At 42.7% G+C, this 24,118-nt stretch overlaps 1 protein-coding gene across 2 annotated transcripts; it reads left to right on the forward strand.

Moving 5' to 3' along the window:
* Nucleotides 1-134: 134 nt before the first annotated feature.
* Nucleotides 135-4,369, forward strand: si:ch211-151h10.2 (uncharacterized protein LOC567699 homolog). 2 transcript variants are annotated; one of them, XM_068724875.1, is made up of 9 exons: nt 135-297; nt 1,028-1,286; nt 1,375-1,439; nt 1,733-1,871; nt 2,951-3,069; nt 3,156-3,336; nt 3,601-3,684; nt 3,770-3,865; nt 3,937-4,369. In XM_068724875.1, the coding sequence occupies exons 1-9, from the start codon at nt 161-163 to the stop codon at nt 4,282-4,284; spliced, it is 1,428 nt and encodes a 475-aa protein (XP_068580976.1). In that variant the 5' UTR covers nt 135-160; the 3' UTR covers nt 4,285-4,369. The 2 variants fall into 2 exon arrangements, with proteins under 2 accessions (XP_068580976.1, XP_068580983.1); XM_068724882.1 differs by having other exon boundaries at nt 1,031-1,286.
* The last annotated feature ends 19,749 nt before the right edge of the window (nt 4,370-24,118 follow it).

Raw genomic sequence — 24,118 nt, forward strand, 5'->3', positions numbered from 1 at the left:
ATGGAAGGTAAGAAAACGTAAAAAGAAAACACCGCCTAGATTCAACAAATAGTCCAGTAGAACCAGTTCACCAAGCTGAAGTAATCACATACCAAGCAGGTGTATTGTGTCCAACTAATTGCGCTGGTGCACTTTCAAACAGCATGTCTGTGTTGCTTCCATGACTTGGTTGACAGTTTGCCACCCCAAAAGTCGAGGGGGTACAGGACAAGGAGGGAGTCCGGGCAGTAAATGGATGAAGGAGGTAAAGGAGGACGAGGGGGGAGAACCAGCTGAGAGGAGGCAAACACGGCAGAGGTAGGTAGATCTGTGTGTCTTACCTTTTGCTAGCTTTTGAGTGGCAGGAATCTGCTTACCTGCTGCCACAGGGGAGAAGGTCTGAATGAAATCTGCTCAGGTATGTTGACAGCAAATGTTTTCTTCTGCTCCATTAGCGAGACATCTGTCAACATGGTACACCTTTGCGTTCACGTCTACTAGTAATGAGCTAAAAGAACTGAACTGACTATCAATTACAGTACATTGCTGGTTTAGGGAGAAACCTCTGTGACTCAGCTGGACGCAACAGCTGGTCCATCATTATAAATGCATGTTGTGTGGCAGAGTATTGTTCAAAACTTTATATCAAATTCCAATGTGGATACTAAGATTGACCAAGCTGTATGAAAAGTAAAACAAAAAAAATCTGTAACTTTCCACCTCATGTCATGTGCTGCTATAAAAAAACATGCCTAAGACTTGAGTCATGCAAGTGCCACACAATGTTTTATCTAACTTTAATGCAAATTAAGGGGATGTGTTAGGGACCATACCTCCCAAATGAGATCCAATATGAATCCTAAAGTGAAATGACCTTAAAGCTTCACTAATTCTAACAAAATGTCTGTCTGAAATTTATATTTTCATGACAGGTTATCCCATTTAACAACTAATAGTGTTCCCTTTAATTTCCAATAAAGCAGTTCTCACTCTCTGAGTTGCTTTTTAACAGTTTGTTGTCTATCTCTCTGTTGCTCCATTACTCCAGCAGTTCAAACCAAACACCAGCTGTTCATCAGCCACAGCAAACATCTTGGTTACAGACTCTGAGGACACTGAGACAAGGCTGGTATAGTTTTGCTTCAGTAGGTGTAGTGTGGTCAGTCTGCCAGATGGAGGTGACGGTGCACCCCTCTCTGTTACTGGTGGATGTGTGCTGGAGGGTCCTGTTGGTGTGTTTGCTGTGGATGGTTCTGGGAGGTTGTGTCCATGTCCTGAAGTGCTGCCTGAGGCCAGAACAGAACCAGGTGAGCGCAGCGGCATTAACTGAATCTCATTTTACTCTGTTGTTGAATTTCTTTGTGTGTTTATTTGGTGAGTTTGCTTCAATTCAAGGGGGAGTGTCCACTGAAGATGCAGCAGGAGGTTGCTGCTGAAAACAAGAATTACCACTATTTATGGTGAGACTTCATTTTACAGCCATTCCTCCATTATATTATACATTATTTGGGGATGTTTTACAACATATAGAGACAATTTGGACAAAAGACCTTATAGGCCAGATATTATCTTAGAACACTGTAAGCATCAGGCATCTCCTTGCCCCAAGGGAACCACAAGTTGGCCAACCCCTCACAGCATAAAACAGCTTCTACAGATGTCCATTTTAAAATCTGCTATATCCATATTTTTTTGAAAAACCTCTAATTTAAATGCACCCAAAGTAACCTACCGATACATATTATTCCTCCAGGAGGTTCCAGTCGAGGAGCCTGGACAACGACGTTCCTCTGGCCCTTGCCCTGGCTGACAGCCTGCTGCTGTGTGTGCTCCAGGAGCCCCTTTTAGACCCCAGTGTGCCCCACATAAAAGCTCTCCTCTCCAGGCTGGAGGTAAGAGGGAGGAAACCACCTTTAAGAAGCAAACTACCACACACACACACACACACACACACACACACACACACACACACACACACACACACACACACACACACACACACACACACACACACACACACACACACACACACACACACACACACACACACACACACACACACACACACACACACACACAGCAGCCTCCAGCAATACCTGTCATCTCCTGTGTTTTCACTCGCTCTTTGCATGTAGATCAGTGTGAAGTCTTTGTTGGTGATATTAATTCAGAACTTATTCTCAGGCATACACTGATATTCTAGCCCAGGGCAATACACACTGCTGCTGTCTTCTGCACTCCGAATCAACCAGATTGGCAGAGGAGAGACATTATAATTACTTGTCTCCTTGTGTATTTCCTGTTTGCATTTGAGCACTTACCATGAATGTGGCTCTATGATAGCAGTGTCAGTGATTCTGTTAGCCTGTTGGTTTAATATTCTTTAATCTAAGCTGCAGGTCAACATTTTTATGGGTAGAATATCTCAAAAAGTAATGACCAAAATCTGCGGTAACTTTGTGAGTTTAATGCTCACAAAAGTGCTGTCATGCTGGGTTAAGAACCCTGTCCTCGCCTCCTGCATCAGCCTCAGGCTTACGTTTTTGTGCCATGAACATTACAATCTCAAAAACCCACTAGTAAGACTTAAACTATTTTGACGAGATGGAGCCGTTTCCTTTTCTTTCTTTTTTTAGAATGTTCCAAAAATGTATTATTTAAATGACTATTTAAATGACTATTGCAGAATCACTATCGATTTTATGTGAAAATAAATATTTTCACATAAAATATTTCTTTGGACAGTTGCATGTGTAGAACAGATGTGTCAGTGGAGAATGAATATAAAATTCAACAAGTAGATTCCAACACACTGTCCCCATCTCTTGACATTTTTATGTGAGCATTATAAACGCAAATAAATTGAAGTTATGACTTTCGATGGCTCATGATACATATTTTGCAGAGGAAGTTTTAAGAACCTCTACCAAACCAACCCACAAAACTCTCAATCTTCTCTTTTTCACTGTAGTCAGTGTGTCACACACTTGAAAAGGCTGATATTGGGTCAGAGGCGACGCTGGAGGATATGGGCCGAGACTCTGTACTAATAGAGAAAGTGAAGCTCATTCACACATACCTGCAGCAGAGGTAAGTTTCAACTCTAGTGTACATGCCATTTGCTTTCTTGGAAACTTTGTTCTGTTGGATTAATATCACACATTCTCTTCTGATAGGTCGAGCTCACTGTGTAGACTCGTCCAGGTGCAGGGGGATTTTGAAGCCATTGTGAAGGACATGCTGGAGGACCTAGAAGGCCTCTGGGCTCAGCTGGAGGAGCTCCACACTGGGGTCACTCTCACTAAAGAGGGGAGCCGAGGCCACGGAGACCTGGCCTCTGCCCAGACAGACACAGAGGTAAGCATGTGTGAAGGTCTGTCCGCAGTTGTGTAGTACTGGTATTATAGTGTACCAGTGTAACGTTAAGTTTTGCCTATATGCTGTTGATATAACACATCCTACACAGAGGTGATTCAAAAGGCTTACAGGGAAAAAAAGAAAGCAAGAAAAAAAGTATAAAGTAAAATAAATAAAAGTACAGACAAGCCTACAACGATGAATCATTGACATGTTCCTTGTGCATTGAGTGTTGTTTGTAATACTCTTATGTCTTTGGCAAAGACTTTGTTTGCAGTCTTGGGTCACTACAAGAACAGACTTCAGTGTTGCCAGGCTCACCTGAAGGAAAGCACACAATTAGTGCAGGTAAAGTTCTCCTCACTCAAGAAAAGTCAACTTCTGATATTTTCTGCTGTCTTCACTCAGAAATCCCCTCTGCCCTGTCCCACAGGAGTTAACATGGCGTCACACGCAAATAAGCAACAGTGTGAGCAGCAAAAGTGAGTCAGTCTGGCCAGAGCTGTTGCTTCAGTCCAACATTGAGCAGGTACAATGAACTCAAACATTGTCCATAGGTTTAGAAACCCACCAGGACTAAAAACTCTTCTCTCTCTGCAGTTTGACAAGGTGCAGGAGAGTTTCATTACCCTGGAACAACAGACCTCTACGTTCCAGGCTCACTTGGAGGGACTTGGAAAGGTGAATCAGGAGGGACACACAGGGCCTCTCGATCAGGCCAATGGGGCCCATTCCTGCTCAGTTTCTCCACAGACTTCCCTACATCTCCAGAATGGAAGCACAACTCATGAGAAGCACCGTAACTCGACCTCTGCATCCACATCTGTCTCCTCAAAGGAAGTCGACAAAGACACAGAAATCAACAGTTTTCTCTCACTGTGTGAGAGGTCAGCTCTGCAGTTCACCTCCAGTATCGGACGCCTGCGTAAATCTGGAAGGAGGAAGTGAATGTTATCAGACTATACTTGGTATATGCACCAGAAAGTAAATAGAAATATTTTAATTAACAATGGAGACTATATTCAAATGTAGATCATTTGCTGGTTGTCTGAAAAAAAAAAGATTATTAAAAAAAGATTATTTATTGCTTTCTATGTTTCTGTGATACACATTTTTTTCTTACATTTTTCATTTCAAAGACAGTGATAGATAGGCGCACGCACAAGCAGCTTTTTTTTCATTTACTAAATTTCAAACACAAGGGGGCACACTTTCACCAGTTATGACAAATATAAACTTTTGTCTCAAATCACCTATTCAACATACTTTACCATAATATCAAGCCATTCATATACCCTATAGGCATCTCAAATCTCTGTCTGCAATAAGGAACCATTACCCAGACTTTTTCCTGTCAATCAACTTTATTTGAGGAAATTGTTGAACAGGCTTCTCAAACATATGGCCCATAAATGGCCAGCCACAACTTGTGTTTGAAGAATCTCAAGCGATGAATGACATTTAGTCATGTTTCATTTACTAATTAATTGCATCACCCATCCTATTTGTACTTAAACAGAGTAATGTAATATTGGATCTGATGATTTTTTTTGTTAAGCCACCACTTGCTTTTTTTTAACCAATGTTAAAGTAAAAACAAGTTTTTTTTTTACATATTTATCTTTACATTTAACAAGCACTTTCTTCAAATGTGCAGGAGCAATAGGTTTCAGGTTAATTCTGGACTTTTTACTGTTCCAGAACAATTTTTTTGTTCGACCTCGAGTGGCAATGATGACTTGGGCTTTTCAAAGCGGGGATATTTTAGGGCAGAGGGGGGAGAGGAAGGGGGAATTGGAGGTCAACGCCGGAAGCGTTTCTGTTATTACTAAAAACTGAGCAGCCCTTTAGACCTTTTTGAAAGACATGAATGTCTTTGATCCAAATTCAATTACCCTGCAGCGCCGACACTGATGGCATGGAAGTCGACATAGTTTTCTCCACCAGAACCTGACTTTTCTTACCGGACCGAACAGAAATTCTGATGAGAATCAATTCATTGCTGCCATTATGTGCTGATTGTAGGGAGTCTGTACAGTATGCATGACATGGATGTCATTTGACCATGAACGTGCCCACCATCTGCCAGATCCTGCATCTGTCCGATTCCCTCACACTGGGGCAGTGATTGGAAGAGGTGGGGCCGACCCCTGGGGAATCTGGGATGAAAGGAATGCAAGCTGAACGCTGCAGGATCCGAGCTGTCACAACACCGAAGACACAAACACACCATGTCTGGACAGATAGAGGGACGTAAAGACTTGGAGAGAAAGATGTGTTTGGTAAGGTGAAGTTAGTTTTTAACCTAGTGAAACATAGTGACAAGAGCTTTTAATAACAGCAATAATATGACATACCACAGGAATATGTTGAATTTTTTCATGAATCAGTCATGAATACACACATAATAGTCTTGGAGGCTCGCTTAGAATAACAATGACCACATTTGCTTTGAGGTCCAATAGTCAAAAGTAAACAAGAGAACTTTTTGAATTGAGTTATTGAGTGCTTTAATAAATGACTAGAAGGATTAGGAGTTGATTCTATGAAGTAAGAAACAGTGCCTCAAATACAGAACAAGCCCTACTTCGCGAGCTGGTGGGGAACATCCCGGTCCTGTCCAGATGAACTCATGCTTCACATTGCTGGCATGTGATGTCATGACCAGCAGAGGGAGGGCGTCTGGGAGAGCAGGGCACCCACCAGCTATCTGCTCGCTGACAATGTAAGAGTAAGCTAATGAAATTACCACAGGCTTTGTTTAGTTACACTAAAACGTTGATGACTAGCTTCCTCATGGGCCACTCCAGTCCTGGAGGAGAGGATATTTCAAAGCTAGCTCAAGTGTGTGTTGTTTCAGAAAATATGGTTCATGGCAGAGGTCAATCCCTCACCTTATCCTGACAATTACTCAAGATCGTGTTTCACTGGTGTACACACAGCACACATTTGTGCTGATCCCTCCTCTGATGGCACTGCAAGACATCATACAGTAGTGTGTACGCCTGCTATCTAATAAAAACAAACTCAAAGAACTTGTCACAAAACTCGAGAGCACAGTAATCCACTTTAAATGCCAGTTAAGGATTAGGCACAATGTTAATGTGCAACACTTTATTCAACAAAATGTAATATGTATCAAACAGAGGAAACATACACAGTGCCACCAAATAAAGGCAAGAACAACCAAGAACACTGTAAAGAATGATAAAGTGTGTGTGTGTGTGTGTGTGTGTGTGTGCGTGGATGGTGGGGGTCCTGTTAACCTTTTAACTTAATGGCAGTGACGTTTCCCAGGTTGAGATATGGCATCGGCCTGTCAAAAAGGCCATGTGTCTTCATCCGATTATCTGAGGAATGTGACAATGATATTCCCTCTACAATATATCACACAGCAGTGAGAGGTAAAGCAGCTAACCTAAAATCGTCAAAATCACATTTTGTAAAACACCTTATAAAGGGATGAAATCATTTCAAATTTGTATCCTGTTTCGAGACAACATAACTTGTTTTACAGGTTCTCTAGAAATGTCAACATAGAAACATTTAAAATAAAAAAATACACTGAACAAGTCTGTTTGTATTAGATCTGCAATAATGGCTAAAAATGACTTGTTAAAATGGAGATTTTGTGTAGTGTTCACAATCACAATAAACAAAAGGAAAAAAGGTGTTTATGATGAAATTCTTTCATCTTGTTCTTTAAAATGTTGTTAATGTGAACATTTATATTTTGATAACTTTGTGGGGCTGTGATATCAGTAAGAGGTACCAAATGCTGAATACAGAAACAAAATATTTTTCCAACATATGGTTTATACAAGTCCACCAGATACATCACTAACAAATGGGATTCACATTTGTTTTAATGATGAAATAGTTTTTTTCTTCTTTTTCGGTGGTGAAACATGTTTGTGTCAAACATGAACAACACATTTTTGCTGGTGATAGCACATTTGGTTATAGTCTACATAAAACCACCGAATGTCTGCATATTCCCTTATTTTAATTATAGCCAAGAACTGTCAAATTTAAGATTTTGTACAAAAAGCAAAGACCTTCAGGTGAATCTCAAACCAAACGCGTCACTTCTATTCACGGGCCGGACACAGATAACGGAGAGCCACCCCACTTTTAACCAGAGGCTGTTGGAAATGGAATGGACAGCTGCACATTGAGACAAAACATCAAAACACCAGCCACAGATGTACGCAATTAGCAACATGGTAGACATTTGGGGAGCAAAGGTCCATAAACTCACATGTTATTATGGTTGATCTAACATTGCTGGAGGGAAGCCCACACTCAACAACATTAATGGGCTTTTAGTTTGGGTTGAAAACATTCCACTATCCAGAATGTACTGTCAAAGAAAGCTTGACTCACAAAATCTTTAAGGTTTTCTATTCTGGTACTAAATCTCATAGTGCATGTGTATATGTGTGTGTTGGTGAATGTGAGTGAGAGAGCGAAACAAATAGGCTCAACGTGGTTCCAATCATTGGCAAATTCTAAGCTTCCTGTTTGTGTAAATATTTTCTTATTTTGTTTTTCCAAGAGAGCAGGGTAGAATAATCAAGCCTGACCTCTGTGCCCTGTTGTTTCCTATTCGTCACGTGGACGCGGCTCACCTTCTGCGTCGACCCGCCTGAGACCAGAGGTAGGAGCCTGTCGTGACCCCTCGCTGGCTGGTGGGAGAGGTTAGTCAGAAATGGATGGACTCTCCAAAGGTCATGAGCAAAAGCCACTGATACCAATGGATAACAGCTGTGAGGGCAGTTTAAACTCAGCACAGCCAACTTTTTGAACTCTATGCAAAGTAAAAAATATCTTCTTTCAGATATAATTTATCTGCTAATATTCCATTATTCAATGGATTGATATGGTATAGTTGCAGAATATATTAGAACAATGAGTTACACTACATTTAAAAAAAGAATAAAACGCACGTTAAAATCTCACAAACCTCTTCCAGATATAGCTGTCTGCAACTTTGAAATATTACATGATAAATCTTTCAGCCCAGTATGTTTCTCAGCTTTTTGGAATGATGCCCTTAAAATCTCAGTATCTTCTGCATCACATGGCTTTCATCTTTCATTTGTATGTTCCCTGAGTTACCAAACGTACCAAGAGTTTGATTTCTCAGTATTCGTCCCAAAGACATAATAATCCAAATGTTCTTGAGGCATCTGCAACAAAGATGCTGTGGCTCTGAACTCTGGCTTTTTTGCTTTTGGTTGCTTGTAAAATTCACCCTGCACTAACATTTACTCTAAGATTACTCTCAAAGAAAATACTGGTTTATTTTCTCCGTTCAGTAAGAGACACTTACGTCAATAAATTGACCATAAATGTTTCTACTGTCAGATTTGGCGAAAATGTACCAGCTTCTCAAACACTGTTCTTTTTTTTTGTTGTTGCGTGGTTCCATTCTGTCCCCTCACCTCTCAAAGCTGGAGCTTGTCCCTTCAGTCCTCTGTATGAGGCACCGATGTGGGAAGCAGTTCTCTGAGGAAAGGCTAAACAAACAGGCTGGCCCAGGCACAAAGAGTCCGCCACTCAGAGACATGTGGCAGCAAAACCCTCTCAAACCCCCCCCCCCCCCCACTCTCACCGCACAGCTCTGAAACCCTCACACTTCTACCAGAGCAACACATAGGCTACTCTGACCATGGAGCCAAGAGAAGGAAAAATGGAGGAGGAGGGGGAGCAAATTCTGATTCCTATTCACTGAATGTCACCACCTCACAAAGGGGACCGCATGACACTGCCACTAAATCAGAGTTAATGGACTCCTTTCTCAGTCCTGCGAACATGACAGGGGGCGTGTGTGTGAGAGTAAAGGGGTGTGGGAGAGGGACGGGGGCTGGTGAGGGTGCCTGTTTGCCCCATTGAAGGGGCACATGGGCCAATGAGCCTTGTGTGATATAGTGCCAACAGATTGGCGAGGGAAGTGTGTTTTCCAGGGGCATTAAACAGCTTGCCCAATCGAAAGCCCCGTGGCTCATTCAGCACTCGTTTGTTTAGAGCAGTCCATAATTCAGAGGATGTACTGACTTGCTGCTTTCTATGAATTGTGAGTGATTTAAAAAAGGTGAGTGTTAATCATATGGTTTGTTTGACTGTTCTGTCAAGACTTTCGGCACAGCTGATTTGTGTGTAAGAAGCAAAACAACATAACATCAATCACAAGCCACTTTAAGAGTAAGCACAACGCTACACAAACCATGTTGGTGCGAAGGCAATCCATCAAACCTAAAGTGAAGGTAGAGGGCCTACCATCCACGGACGGGCTTGTGAGGCGATTGTTGATTTGCATGTGAACACTTATTTCACAATGAGGAGCCAGACTGGGGGACAGCAATTTCGGAGCCGTTTGTTATCTTCCCAACAGGGCAGAACCTAACACGACTGAACCCCTCCCACCCTTGCAACATCGCGCCCCATCTCGAATGCCTGGGCAGAGATGAGTGAAGATGGCATTGGTGTCACTTGGCAGGCATTCATAGCCGCCGCTCCCCCCGCCTTGGACTGCACAGGGGAGATGCGGAGAGACATAGGCGGAGAGACATGGAGCCCCAGGTACCGACCTCATTAGCAGATAAAAGCAACCTTTCCCCATGACCCCTGACCCCTGACCCCGGAGGTTGCCATGGAGCCTTCCAGTCGAGGCATAGATGGAGCATGCTGGGATTGCTCACAGCAGGATAATGAATATGGGCCGCTGTGAGAATTATTAAGACCTACCCCACCCCCTCCTCTCTAATACTCAAATCCATATTCGTCCACTTCATGCCCTTCTGAGCTGAAGTTGTGCTGGAGCTCCCTCGCTTCCTGCTTTGTTTCTGTTCAGTCGCCTTCATACCAGTCAAACAGTTAAGCTCATTACATCCCTGAGTTCACCTATGATGTGCAGAGAGGACAAAGTGTGATAGTTTACTGAAGTATGCAATAAAAGGATTACCGGCAATTTTTTTCTCTGCTTGTTTCTTCTCAGCTCATGTATGGTGTTTGTTATCAAGCGTTATTGTTTTGTGGTATTGTTTGATACATGTATTTAGTCATGAAATTAAAAGAGATTGTACATCTGCAGTCAGACTGTTGAATTTTTTCTTTCTACTTCAGTGACTTCCTTTTTAAAAATATAGCATTTCTGAATGAAGTGGTATTTTTGTGCTGTATCTGCTATATCCCATTTGATTAGTTGGTTTTTCAGGTGTGTTTTTCTCTGTGAAACACTTGAGGAATGAATTTTAAAAAGTACTATACAAACAAACGTTATTATGCATGGGAATGTGTTCATACAGTATATAGAACCAAAGAGGTCTTAGATTGTGTCCTCATACTTTGTGCTCTTAAAGGTAAAGCCTTTGTGTATCAGTATGATACAGAGCGCGTTACAGAGCGCGTGTTCACGTATGTATCTGTGTACGCATGAGTGTGTATGTGTGGTTGTTGGAGAAAGAGGAGGGAGGGGTTATATCTTGGTCATGCTGACTGAGTTTTATAAGCTGTGGCTAACCCCACTCCCCACAGCTGACTGAATATTAAATAAACAGAGCCAAGTGGATGAATTCAGCGGAGTGAGTGCTCAGGCTGGAGAAGCACTACTTCACCAGCGCGGGGCCTCCCCCACGGGGCCCCCACATCAGCCTGTCTTATTCTTGGCAGCTGCAGTGGAGAGAGGCAGCCTATGGGGTAGATGGGGTGTGTTTCGGGTTGTGTACAAGGGGGAGGCAGGGGGAGTCACCTTAAGACGAAGGGGGAGGTGGATGGAAGGGAAAGTTGGAAGAAGTGAGGAAAGAGGGATGTAGGCAAAAGAAAACTGGGGGCTGGCGTTTGTTGCTGCACAGCTGTGGGATTAAAATCACTACCAGCAGCAGAAGAAAACTTAGCATTTGTGTCGTCTCTGGCAAATTTTTCTAGCGGTTTTGTAGAGAGTTGGTGGAATCTGTGAAAGTAAGGCAGTGTGTCAGCCATGAACAAACCTCCTGCTGGGAACACCACAGGCCCTCATGCTTAATACCATATTGCTTCTCCTGTCTAATGTTTTCCGACTTGAAATTTAATATTTTGGAATGTATCTGATTCCAAAATGAATAGACAGTGATGCTAAAAAGACAATAACAAATTAAATCACAACTTTCATTGTTGTTTCAAATGCATTTGAGTTGGGGTTGTGATGTGTTGATTTGGCCTTGTTTTCTCTTCTCTAGCAGGTACATAATTGGTAGGCGGGGCCGTCCACTTAGGCTGACAGGGAGCATCTGAGCCCAATGTTCTCAATCACTACATAAACTGCTGCCGAAGCCCTCTCAGGTACACTCTCTCCATGTTGCTTTGTTTGATTCCCTTATCATTTTCCCCGTGAACCCCTGCACACTCAATTGGAACGTTTCTCCTTGGAAGCAATTTAAATCTTTTTGTATTTCTGTGAATCAGAAGCAGTCGAAAGTAAGAAAAGCACAGGTGTAATTCATAACTTTAACAGTAGCTATGTCAAAGTCGTTCCAAAAGAGCCAAAGGAACGCACCTTTAATGAAAAGTCTAAAAACTCCACAGTGATAATAAAGCCTATAGCTTAAACACAGTAGGCCTTTGTCACAGAAGACGTTTTGAAATTTTGAAAAGTTGCTGGTGTAAATAAACCAGGAGCCTGCTTCAGTTTCAGGCTCCTGGTTTACTTGCATGTAAACCAGGAGCAACTCACATGTTGGCTCACTGTTACACATAGCTTACAAGGACACTTAGATACAACACACATTAGTAACACTTGTGCTTCATATGATAAGTCAAAATGTCATTGTCTAGTTAAAAAACACCAGCTCTCTGTCACATGTAAACATTTTCTGGATAAATAAACATAATTGGACCTCTGCATTTAACCCATCCTAAGCATTTAGGAGCAGTGGGCTGCTGTAAAGGACCAGGGGAGCAACTTGAGGTCATGTCTTGTTCAAACACACTTCAGCATGGAGACAGTAGGAGCCACTCCTACCTTCTCGATCGACAGGGTCATTTAGAGGTACACACACACACACACACACACACACACACACACACACACACACACACACACACACAAGCTACACACTGCTCCGTCTGGAACCCCCTCTCCACCCCTCTTCCCAAACATTACTGATTCACACCCTTGAAAGTTTCCTGTGTTGTGTTGTTTTCATCTCACAGTTAAAATAAGATCTGTGGCTCAACCCCAGATTACCCCTCCACCACCATCAATACACCCAATGCTTTACATACACACACATACTGTACTTGGTCCGTCCTTTGGGAACCCAAAACCGACCACCTCAGACCGTGAGTTTAGTCATTCCAGACAGTGAATAAAAAGCATTTGATATCAAGCTCCTGCTTGATTTATAAGGCGCTCCCACATGAACGCTATCGAGTCACAGCGAGCATCTGGGCAGGTCATGGGAGACATTTTCTGGATGGAGTGAATCCGCAGGGCTCCAGCCTCCCACACCCTGATCTATAAACACAGCTGTCAGTCTCGTGTCTCCTGTCATTGCCAGCTCTTGTTTTATTCTCTCCTCTTTCACATCATTCCCCATCAGCATCCTCCTCTGTTGTTAGAGGAAATGGGAAACTTTTGCTTACTTGCTGACTGAACTGATTACGTAGCAAAGAAATATATTTGCGATGCTCCCAAATGTCTACAAAAATATCTTGCCAGGAATATACAATGCTGTGAAGCATTGGCCATCTCTAGTGACTCACACCAAAATCCAGCGAAGCACATAGTGAGAGTTCAGCTAATTAAAGCCAGCGTCTGTGTTTTTTGATGAATTGTTGTCCTCTTCATATCCCTCCCTAAGTGTCCTCCCGAACTGTGCTTTAAACCTCCCACAGAACACTACAAACATACATTCACATGCACCCATAGACACACACACACACACACACACACACACACACACACACACACACACACACACACAGCAGGGCAGGTAGGGCTGTAGTCAGGGATATGGCGTTTCATCTTGACCCCAGGAAAGCAGAGGCACGAGTGCAGCTCATTGGTTTTCAAAGGGTGAATGAAAAAGGAAACACAAAGATTGAGAGTGATAGACAAAGAGAGAGTGTATTTGTGTGTGCGGTGAAGGAAGAGGGAGAACGAAAGAAACGGTGAGAGGAAGTAGGGAGCTTGCTAAAAACTCCATGCGGACTCCCCACTATTTCCCTCTCCTGCAGCCCCAAGCAGGTCGGCGTTGCCCTCGCTCTCCTTGTGTGGTCCAGAGCTCCAAGTCATTCCCAAACAATCGACATTAATCCAGGGAGCGAGGGGCCTGGAGTACAGTGCTGCCAGAGCACCCTCAACCTGGCCTGCACTGACGCACGCTACACTACACCCACAGACACACTAATAGACTCATGCAGCCTTTAATCAGGCTTGGTAGTGTGTTGTGTTGTACAGCATGACTGAGCAACATCATACAGCACATCATGACAAATCTTCATAAGCAAAGTGCAAGTTGGGAGGCCAGTTGTAGAAGTAAAAATGTGAATTACAAATCACTTTGCTGATTCAAATCCTTTCGTTCAGTTCAAAGATTGACCGACTACATAGTTTGCTCATTTCTTTTCTTAACTAAGTGGTGGCATTACTGCTCCAATGCTCTTCAGCACGTACAGCAGTAAGTGAACGCACTGCGGTCAGTCCGTTGCTAGTTCAAGTTACGTTCAATTCAGTACAAAACTAGGCCTATATAAGCAGTGTGTATAAGCTTAATAGCTCAAATAGCCACTTATTTGTGACAGTAATCTTGTTTTGCTTGTTTCAGTGGTTTTTCCTATTCTTTTAATGAGCTTGAGGTACAAACATACAGTGTTTCACGGTTGAGCTGACAACAGTGCTCTCAGTTACCAGTGAGGGGAGATCCACTGCCAAAAGCTACTGATTCGGTCAGTGACAATGAGGATTCAAATAATTTGGTTTGAAGATTAAGTGTTAAAGATTGGACACCTTTACTTTGATGTCTAATGTTCCTGGTTGACCCTACTTGCCATAGTTTTTGTTCACACAGTTCTCCTGTGCAATGAGGGAGTATCTCCATATAATGTGGTTTAGATAATCTGGTTTGACTGTTTCGTTCAACATGTCCGATCGTCTAACTGCTCACGTTTTGACTTTGCTGTAGAAATGTCACTGTGCACCAAGATCTCAAGTGTCACATGGTGCATGCAAAGATGTACCGATACAAATGATGGCCCAAAATAGGAAAACTTAGACCCATCTTGTAATAAACCACAACTGGAGACCATCTTACGATAGGATCACACGCGCCGCAACACCGGGCCAGGGATGTGAAGTGGGGGGCTTATGGCCCCTTCCCCACTTCTACCGCCCTTGCTTAGACCACACCACCCATCTTCTAACTCAATCTTGATTAAAAAACTACATACCTGTAAAGTTTTTTGACGGCATCTTCCAATGTTGAGATGCTATCGCAGTGACAAAATCTGTCCACATTCAGACAGACAGAACTCTGTGGTAGTTCATGGTACAGCCGGTGTCTCCAGGACCACATTTTGCCATGATGACACACAGACTCCCACTGTCGTGTCTGATAATTATCCTTTAAGTAGGTCTTAATACTATGGCTTTCAATCATAGAGATGCTTAATATATTAAATATCATTTAAATTTTCATTTCCTAGATTTTGATGTCCTGCATTATTCAGTTAACACCTCTGTTCTTGGGTCATCTCTTTCTATTCCCTCATCTATATTCTGGCGCTTTGCATCAAGATAAGAGTTTTAAGGTTGGTTGTGCTATCAGCGTCTGAGAAGTGCTCTCATAGCCCAGAACCTGCCTCACTCCCATCCTACCCCTTCACTCATATGCAGGCCCAGGCATCTGGGATTCGCCAGCATCGTGTGCTGCGGCCTGTAATGTGTATTTCTGGCAGTGCTCAGGGTAAATTGCTGTAATCAGCCATCAGCCATTACTCTAATTCAGTCATTTACCTGACTTTACACATTCATCACTTTTAAATAATTCTAGGCACACAGATGATGAATTGGAGTGTTTGTGTCCCCCTCCCTTGACCTCCTTGCTGTAACAGTCTAGAAAACACATTTTTCTTGGGGGACCAACTGGACTCCCCCTCCAGCCTCTTATAGACTAATCACCAGCTCTGACCAGCCATTAGTCAGTCAGTTCAGACACCCTGAAACTACCTCCGGTATCCCAGCCTCACCACACCATGCTCCCCAGCACACAGGCCCGCTCTGACCAGCCATTAGTCAGTCAGTTCAGACACCCTGAAACTACCTCCGGTACCCCAGCCTCACCACACCATGCTCCCCAGCACACATGTCCGAAAGTGGGTGTGCTGCTGGGAGGTTGGCTAGTTGGAGTTGTTGCAAGGAACCAGGTCACTAGCTACCTTATGGCTATTACTGTAATTACAGTTGGCGTTGCAATACAATTAGGGAGGCGGTGGGAGGTGAGGGAGTTTTGGGTGAGACAGAGGGGGTGAGTGAGTAGGGAAGCCGGAATGGGAGGAGGGAGCAGGCGATGGAGTGCTGGATTGAATTGTCAGTCCAGGTTATGATTAGGAGGCCCAGATGCAGCCATGTGAGAAATGAATTTCATGCCTTTTGATTCTGCGATTTCTTCTGGAATGTATGGGTTTTCGCTGCAGAGAGAAAGGGAAAGAGAGAGCTCCTCAGACGGAGGACTAATGTAACTCTTTGTGCTTTGACGCAGATAGATAAAGGGGATGAGAGGCCGAGCTTCTTCATGGGGAAGAAGTTCTGCTTTAATATCCTCCTCAAATGTATTCTTTCAGTTAGAAGTGAAAAAATTACAATTACATTTTTTTAAATGCTTTATTTGAATGTATTTTATTTTAATATCAGTTTAATATTTAATGTATTTTATTTCAGCATTGATTTTTGTTATTTCAGATATATATTAGCTGTTATTGTAAGGCACTTTAAATGTGCATTATTATTATTATCAGTATTATGAATGTAATCATTATTTCAAAATGTAATCAATTGTATGCATCAACAGAGTACATTACTTTAACTTTGCAGTCAAACATGTAGCGCTGTGATATCCTTAAGAAGTTGCCCGAATGTGACCCCTCAGACAAAGCCGTTTTTGTCTGAGACGCACATGAGAGGTTACACAACAAGCTAGACTAGTTATGTGACAATTAATCAGGAACTTCAGACAAATATTCCCTGGTGTTTTCACAGGGATGCGTCAGTTTGTATTTAAGGGCTGAGTCTGAAGAAAAGGCGGGAAGCATTATGTATCCCTCACTGTGGGAACAATAAAGCCCTATGTACACTTCTCTCCCCTTTTGACTCCTCATGTGAGCACATGTTTTCCATTAATGTTTGGAGTGTCAGCAAAATGTGACACAAGGAGAAAGCAGGGTGTCTGGGGAGGGTGCGGAGATGGGCTGCCAGGCACTATTTACTCTGGCTAGCTGCAGTTGTGGATACCAGCCTGAAGCCAACTGCCAACCTGCCATCTCACCAGCAGCTTCCCGCCCCGCCTTCCTCCCCCACCCTGCTCACTCTCCTGAGCCAAAGTTGGTCGTAGACTGCAGGATTACGTGGACCAGACAAGAAGTGGAGATGCTGGCCAAGTCATGAGAGTCATGAGAATGAAAGCCTCAAGGCTTTGGTTTATTTGCAGTTATCATTTTTCGGCATAAAAAGAAAAGAAAACATCAAAAACTATACAAATGAGAGCTACAGTTCATGGTTCAGTGAAAGTGATTAAGACAGTTACAGTTATTCCAAATTACACTGCATTTCCCGTTATTGCACAGTGGTGTTGGAATAAATGATGCTTGTATTTATTTGTCCTGACCAGAGGAACCAGAGCGTAGAGGCTGGAATTAAGAGTGAAGGGTGAGAGCGCTTTGGTTGAACACACTGCTTCAGCCTTTTTTTCCCTGCAGCTCTAGTCCAGTGCACAAAAAAAATCCAAGATAAACAACTGAGCCAGCAATGTACTCTCTAAAACTGTCAAGGTTTTAAAGCCTTGATAGAGGTATCATTGAATATAATAAAACAACAGCATGAAATATCTAGCAGTATTGTTTGTCAGAGCAGCACTTTTACAAAACTTAGGTGATATAACTGTCCACAGGAGATATCGTAGCAATGAATTAAAATACTAACAAGTTATGCTGGAGGATTTTCACTACAAAAATAGTTTTTTTCCGAGCTTGTAACCCAAAATCAGTCTAGATGCATGTTTTTCAAGATAATGCTTTTTTGTGGAAATTTTCTCCAGTCACTGTTTACTCTAACCAACCTTCTGCTGGTTACTCTTAGGCCGTGTCCACACTACTACGTTTCCATTTTAAAACATATATCTTTTGCTACATTTACACTGAGCGTCCACACTTGGCCGGAGTTTTAGAGCACCGTAAACGGATACGTTTGAAAAAGCTCCCGAGGATGGGATAAATTTGAAAACTCCAGGGTTACCTCCTAGTGTGGATGGCGTAAACACATAAGTTTGGAAGCAATGATGCCCACGCTCGCATTCGCTACCTGAATGGGTTTTGTCAGTCACGACGTGTCCTTCCCTAATTCGTCATGCCCCTATCACATGACCCTTTACCGAAAGATCACAAACAACAACGCCTTGATTATCGATCGACTGCCAGGTTATTTTAACATGGACGACTGATTACAAGCGTTGCTGATCTTGTTGTCTTTTCTAACAGCTGTTGTGCAGTTAAAGTCAACATTTTTGTGGAGGAAGCAGCTGTTTTTGAGCGATTAGCGAGTGGCGTGTCCAGCGGCATTATCAGCCCTACGGAATGGATGTCTGAAGTCACAGACGACTGACACAAAACAAAGGGACTTTCCTATTCTTATTAATGCTTATTTTTTTTCACACAACTATTGTGAAGTCCGCACACAGAAACTGTAAATGAACAAAAGCAGTAAGTGCTCTCCAGTATGACAGAGACTTCAGCCACCAGCAGAGCTACGAGTAAGAGAACAGACAACATCGAAACCGAGAGGAAACAAGTGAGAGATGTGTGTTGACCACATTAATGACCCATAATCTAGTAAACTTTGATTTGTGTGTTCATTTTAAAGTAAATTTGATGTGTGTGAGAGAGAGAAAGAGAGAGAGATAGAGCAAGACCTGCAGCATTGTAATTAAGTTTGAAAAATAGATCTTCTAAAACGTTCCACAAAATTTGTCTTAAGTATCAAGCACAACCTTTCATTATTAAAGACTACTATATTTTATATATATATATATATATATATATATATATATATATATATATATATATATATATATATATATATATATATATATATATATATATATATATATATATATATATATATACTATTTTTTAGCAACTAATCTACTTCCTGTTTACACCGGCACCCAAATGCCCAGTGTACGTGAATAGTCATGTGTTATTCATTTTCAGGCTTGTTAGTCTGGATGGAAATCATTTGCTGAAACAATGCTGAAACGCCCGTGTGGACGGAGATTGTTTTTGTTTTTAAACTGTAAATGAAAATGTGTTAGTGTGGATGTAGCCTTTGTCCAGTCAGTCAGAGGGTGGTGAGAGTCTGAGCAGCGGGTTCCTTAGGAGTGAGGTAGTGCACATGCTGTAATAGGGTGTCACAGTGAGACATAGTGTTGTGTCTGTCCATTGGGGACATCGCATCATGGAAAACCGAGCACAGAACTCATGCCTGTGCGGAGCTGGACATTTCGTAAAGTTTTCGGAAATGAGTCAACACACTCCCGAAAGCGTTTGTCACGCCCTCGGCCCTGTCTGCATCTCACAGTGTGGGTGAACACACAGGTGCAGATCACAGTTTGTGTGTGTAAATGTGTTCGATTGAGCATGTGGCAGTGCACAGGGTTCTGTTTGTAACTCTCCTGCTGGGTTTGTTAACGAAGGAGTCTTATTGGATTTTTTGGGTTGGTGCTGGGGCGTTCAGGAAAAGGGCGGGGTCTGTTCAAACCCCCTGAAGAGAGGAGAGATGAGAGGGACAACCTGGATTACCACTGTGCCCTTTTCTCTCTATTTCTCTGTCTTCTCAAGGCAGGGGATCATTGTTCGTATGAGCAAGGAGGCTGGTGAGAGAGCATTTCACGAGTTCAGCTTGTTAAGATAAAGGGTAGGTCATGCAAGGCTACACAAATTCTGCTTTGAAAGCCAATGGAAAGGGGATAATCTAGTGTAGGTCAGCTGCTATTATTCAAACCACAATATCCATTACGTCCATCCATGGACTTGTGCAAAGTTATTCTCAAAGGTGAATCACTGCTTGCTGAAAGAGCGCTAATAAATTTTACAAATTAGATTTTTATGACATGAAACTTATGAAACACTTGCGGGACTAAAGTCCACTGCAGATGAAAATGAACCTTACTTGGCTAGTTCATTAACTGAGCTGTTTACTGCCATGCTCTCTTCCTGTTCAATTAACCGACTGAATAAAAAAAATGGATGTTGAGCCTTTCAGATATGCAACGACAATGGGAAAGAGGGAGGTTCTGCAGATTTTTTTTCACCAACAAAAGCAGAGAAACAGAGGGAGACGTGGAGTGAGGGTGAATACAGGTTAGCTGTCCCTCACACTACTTCTCACCCTCCCTCGTTCCCTCTCCCTCCGCTGGGCTATTGTCCACTGTCCTCGACCTCCCCGTCTTCCGGCTGGGACTGGAGTTGTTCCCGATGGCCGCAAACAGGATTAGGAGCACCCACGGCTCCGGTCATTCTCTATGGATTTGGGAGTGTTACTGCAGCTTGGCTGGGCTATGGTACTTTAATTACCCCACCACCAGGGGGCCTCAGAGCAGCCCGGCGGGTAACAAATGGGGAGCGGGGGAAAAGCTTCTGTCTTTACATGGGAATAATCCCTGAGCCCCTCTCATCAGGTCAAGTTGTACTAAGCACTGACAACCAATTTTAACCCTGACTGCTAGGCTTTAGTGCACACTGCACATTTAAAAAGATTTATAACTTTACTTTGGTACCTGCTTTAAAAAGTAAAAACAAATAATTTAACTCTTTTTGTCAGTAAAGTAAATTTGTTACACAACTTTGCATTACATCCCCTGCTGGAGCTGTTGCCCCCGCGACCCGATGCCGGATAAGCGGTTGAAGATGAGATGAGAGATGAGATGAACTTTGCATTACACACTTCATAAACACATTGCAATATAGTTTTGCTACAGAGTGTGCAGGTCATCAATATTTTTACACGGGCTGAGGCAATTACATTTATTGTCATTTATAAGAATGTTCAAATACACCATAATGGATTGTTTTTCCATCAGCTGTCCATCATTATGTTGTCCGCACAAGAGAAGCTAAAACAAGAGCCTGGAATACATTCAAATCAGGGAGTAGAAAACATATAATTACCCATAATTATACATAACATGAGATTACGTGATATGTCGCAGCAAAGAGCTGTCCCATTTGTATGTACACCATTTCATGTCCTTACAGCCTCTCACAACCAACCATTTACCAGGTCACATCAGTGAAGTAATTGTCTGAGTTTTGTCTCTTTTTAATTTGTGTGATGCTACACTGAGTAAGACAGTCGTTGTGCCGGTCTGTCGGTTTGGACATAAACCTGTTGCTGATTTTGTTGTGCATAAGCTGTCATATAATGTATCTGTTCGGTAGCCTAAAGATGTTCTTTAATTCAATCGTCTTACTTTACTTTTTTTTACACAACTGCTTTTGCTTGAGTAAATTGTATTCAAGGTAGCAGTATTTTCAGTCTGTGTATGTGTGTGTGTGTGTGTGTGTGTGTGTGTGTGTGTGTGTGTAACATGGCAACTGTATCACGGTTTGTTTGTCTGTTGTCTAAGTGACAAGATCCTTGCTAAAAAGCAGAGCTTAGTGCTAGAGAGAGGAACATATCTTTGTTTACTTACTTATCTTCTTGTGCCTGTATGTCTACACCAGACCTGCTGCACCTGCTAATGATTGACAGACTTCATATGAACAGAAAGAAGATTCTTGTTTGTACAGCCAACTATGATGTCACAATAAGAGTACAGCTGTAACCATAATTGATTTTATGCGTTTCACGTTGTGTGTTGTCTTTTTTGATTTCAAAGAGATTCTAGCTTTTTTACTATTTAGAAGATGCCAAGGTGCAGTGTAATGAAAGTACATTTATGATCACGCTTTGTGTTTCATGGATGCAATATACAGCTTGAGGCCAACCTACAGAATGCCAACATCTGGACCTGACTTAATGTCACTGTTTGCTATGTGTGCAAGTGTATTTGTGAGTCTTTGTGATGGCATCTAGTGTGTGTGTCTGTGTGCTTGTGAGGGAGCTAGGTCTGCAGAGAGGGAGGCAGAGTGTGGGCACAGACAAAGGTAGGCCTGTGTGCCCCTTCCACTGTCGACCTGTGGAAAATTCCACGTCAGTGCTGTGCCAAGAGGCCTGGCCCTACGAGGCGGGACTCAGGAGGAATGTGAGAGGCAGACGTGACCAAGAGTGCCAGCATTTAACCACAGCCAGAAAGGGTAGAGGGGGCACGTCCTAAAGGGGCGGTCAATTTCAATTCACAGATTTGTCTTTGTGATGAAAAAAGGCGTGTTGTTTCCATCAAAATCAATAAAACCCATGTAAAATCCAAGATATTACATTATTTTTACAGACTCACCAGCATCACAAACATATTGCAACAGTACGTCTTTTAAATATAGTATAGGAAACTTTCATATTGGATCATAGTTCAATGCATCCAGGTGTGTTTCTGTTAGCTGTCAGTGAAATTCACAGGTCAAATTTTAGCAAAATAGATTCTGTCAAATGAAAAAGAGTAAAATCAATCCACTACCAAAAACACATTTTTATGATCCTCCAATGGATTTTTAGCTGGAACCAATAGTCAACGTATGCATGTAGGCTATGCATGTATGCATGCATTGATACATTTATGTAAATCTGTGTGTTTGTCTTGTAGTAGAGAGTATGCATGTCAGTTAAATGGCTGAAAATGAAAAAAAAACGTCTGAAAGTTAGGAAGAGGTCAATGTACATTTTTCGTCAGTAGTGGAAGATGGCCTGTGTTTGGAAATACTGTGATGTCCTTTGTCCGCTGTGGTACTTGTCTGGCTGTCCTGTGGCTTCTGGCAAACGCCTTTTCAAAAATTCATCTTTGTTCGCTCAATAAAAAACAGCTCAAAATCTCCAATCATGTCTCTATCTTTTGCACCAAAGCCTCATTTTAGGCAGCTGTCCTCAGGCAGTTCACCTGGTTGCCTGGCCCCAAGGTGTCAATCTGGACCAGGTGTCCTTTTCTACCCATCACCCCTTTAGTGAGGCATGTCTGACCTACAGGAAGTTGCCAAAATATCAAACCCCACCTGCACTGGAGGCCTGTATTTCCTCTAACCTCCATCCCCTCCACCCCTGACAGCCGGAAGATATGCTACAGTGACTGCAAACTTCCAGGAACTGAACTGTTTGAATGTGCAACTTCGCTAATGATCATGAGTTATTGCTTTGAACAGATATTCATAATGAATTATGAAGCATCATTAGGCAGTGGGGTGGCATAGTGATTAGAGAGCGTGTCTCTCAAGCAGAAAGCCCTGAATCCAATCATGTTAGACAGCAAGATCCCTTGGGGTGTCATTCTGTAGCTGATTTGGCGCTTTAATGGCCTCGTAGTGGTGAGGTAAGTAAAATGACGAGATTCTTCCTTTCCTAGAATATCACAAAAAGTGTGTAGGTGTTACTCATATGTCCCTTTATGGTCTTCTCAGATGTATATCTTTTCCAGATAATCATTTTATAGGCCAGTGATCAGGTGCTGTTGTATTCATTGTGGTGTAAGGGGTGCAGAGAGGAAATTGTCCTGTCTGCCAAGCCTCTGTGAATCCTGTCAGAGGCTCCACTGGGGCTACCGAGTCTCCCTAAATAAGTCCCAGGAGCCGCCAGGACCCTTGCATCTGGTCCTGCTTAGGGCAGCCCCCAGCCTCTCCCGAATAACAAAACAATCATTTGCTTTTGCTCCAGTTTTCTACCACAGCAAAGCTGCAGAGAGGCGCTAACACAAACTCCTGGGTGTGCTCCTCTGCCGTGCAACCAAAGCATGCGTGAAAACAGTCAGGGTTTGGAGAAAACACATGCGCAAATACATAAGTAAACACACATATAGAGACTCACATACACAATGGAGAGAGAAATACAAGGGTCAGCTTTGCCTTGCCCCCTCCCTTGTAGACATTCCTTGAGCACCTGCACTCACTTAATATTTTGGCTGGAGTGGAAAAAAAGCTCCTCTGCTCAGCGCCTGTCATGTTTGTTCACTGAAGGAAACAAGCTTGGTTTTAATTAGAGCCCATGCCAAGAGCTGAGGTAATTGCCACTCTGTATGTCTTGCTTTCTTTTTAAAATTTCTTTTCTGTCTTGTTGCCTCATATACTTTAAAACAGAGTTGCACGGTGCTCGAGCTTACAGAAAAAACAGCGTTTGTCTGAGCATGCGTTAATTCTGGGCAGTGGGTGCCCCTGAGAGTAGCCAGAGCAGTATTGCCATTAATAACACAGGACATATATGATGAGGAACATAATCATTTGGATAATTGCTGTGTTCATCCAAAACTCACCTCCCTGTGTCTAACCTTTTGGCTGTTTTTGGCCCAGACCAAGGTTTTGTCCTCGAGGGGTCCAGGGGTTCCGCTCTCACTTAACCCCCAATCCCTCCTCCCCCTTCTCCCCACCTGTAACCCAGCTGTGGCCTTGTGCAGCT

This window comes from Cebidichthys violaceus, unplaced genomic scaffold, assembly GCF_023349555.1.
Source record: "Cebidichthys violaceus isolate CVI_PGR_0920_01 unplaced genomic scaffold, fCebVio1.0.p SCAF_1, whole genome shotgun sequence".
Lineage (NCBI taxonomy): Eukaryota > Metazoa > Chordata > Actinopteri > Perciformes > Stichaeidae > Cebidichthys > Cebidichthys violaceus.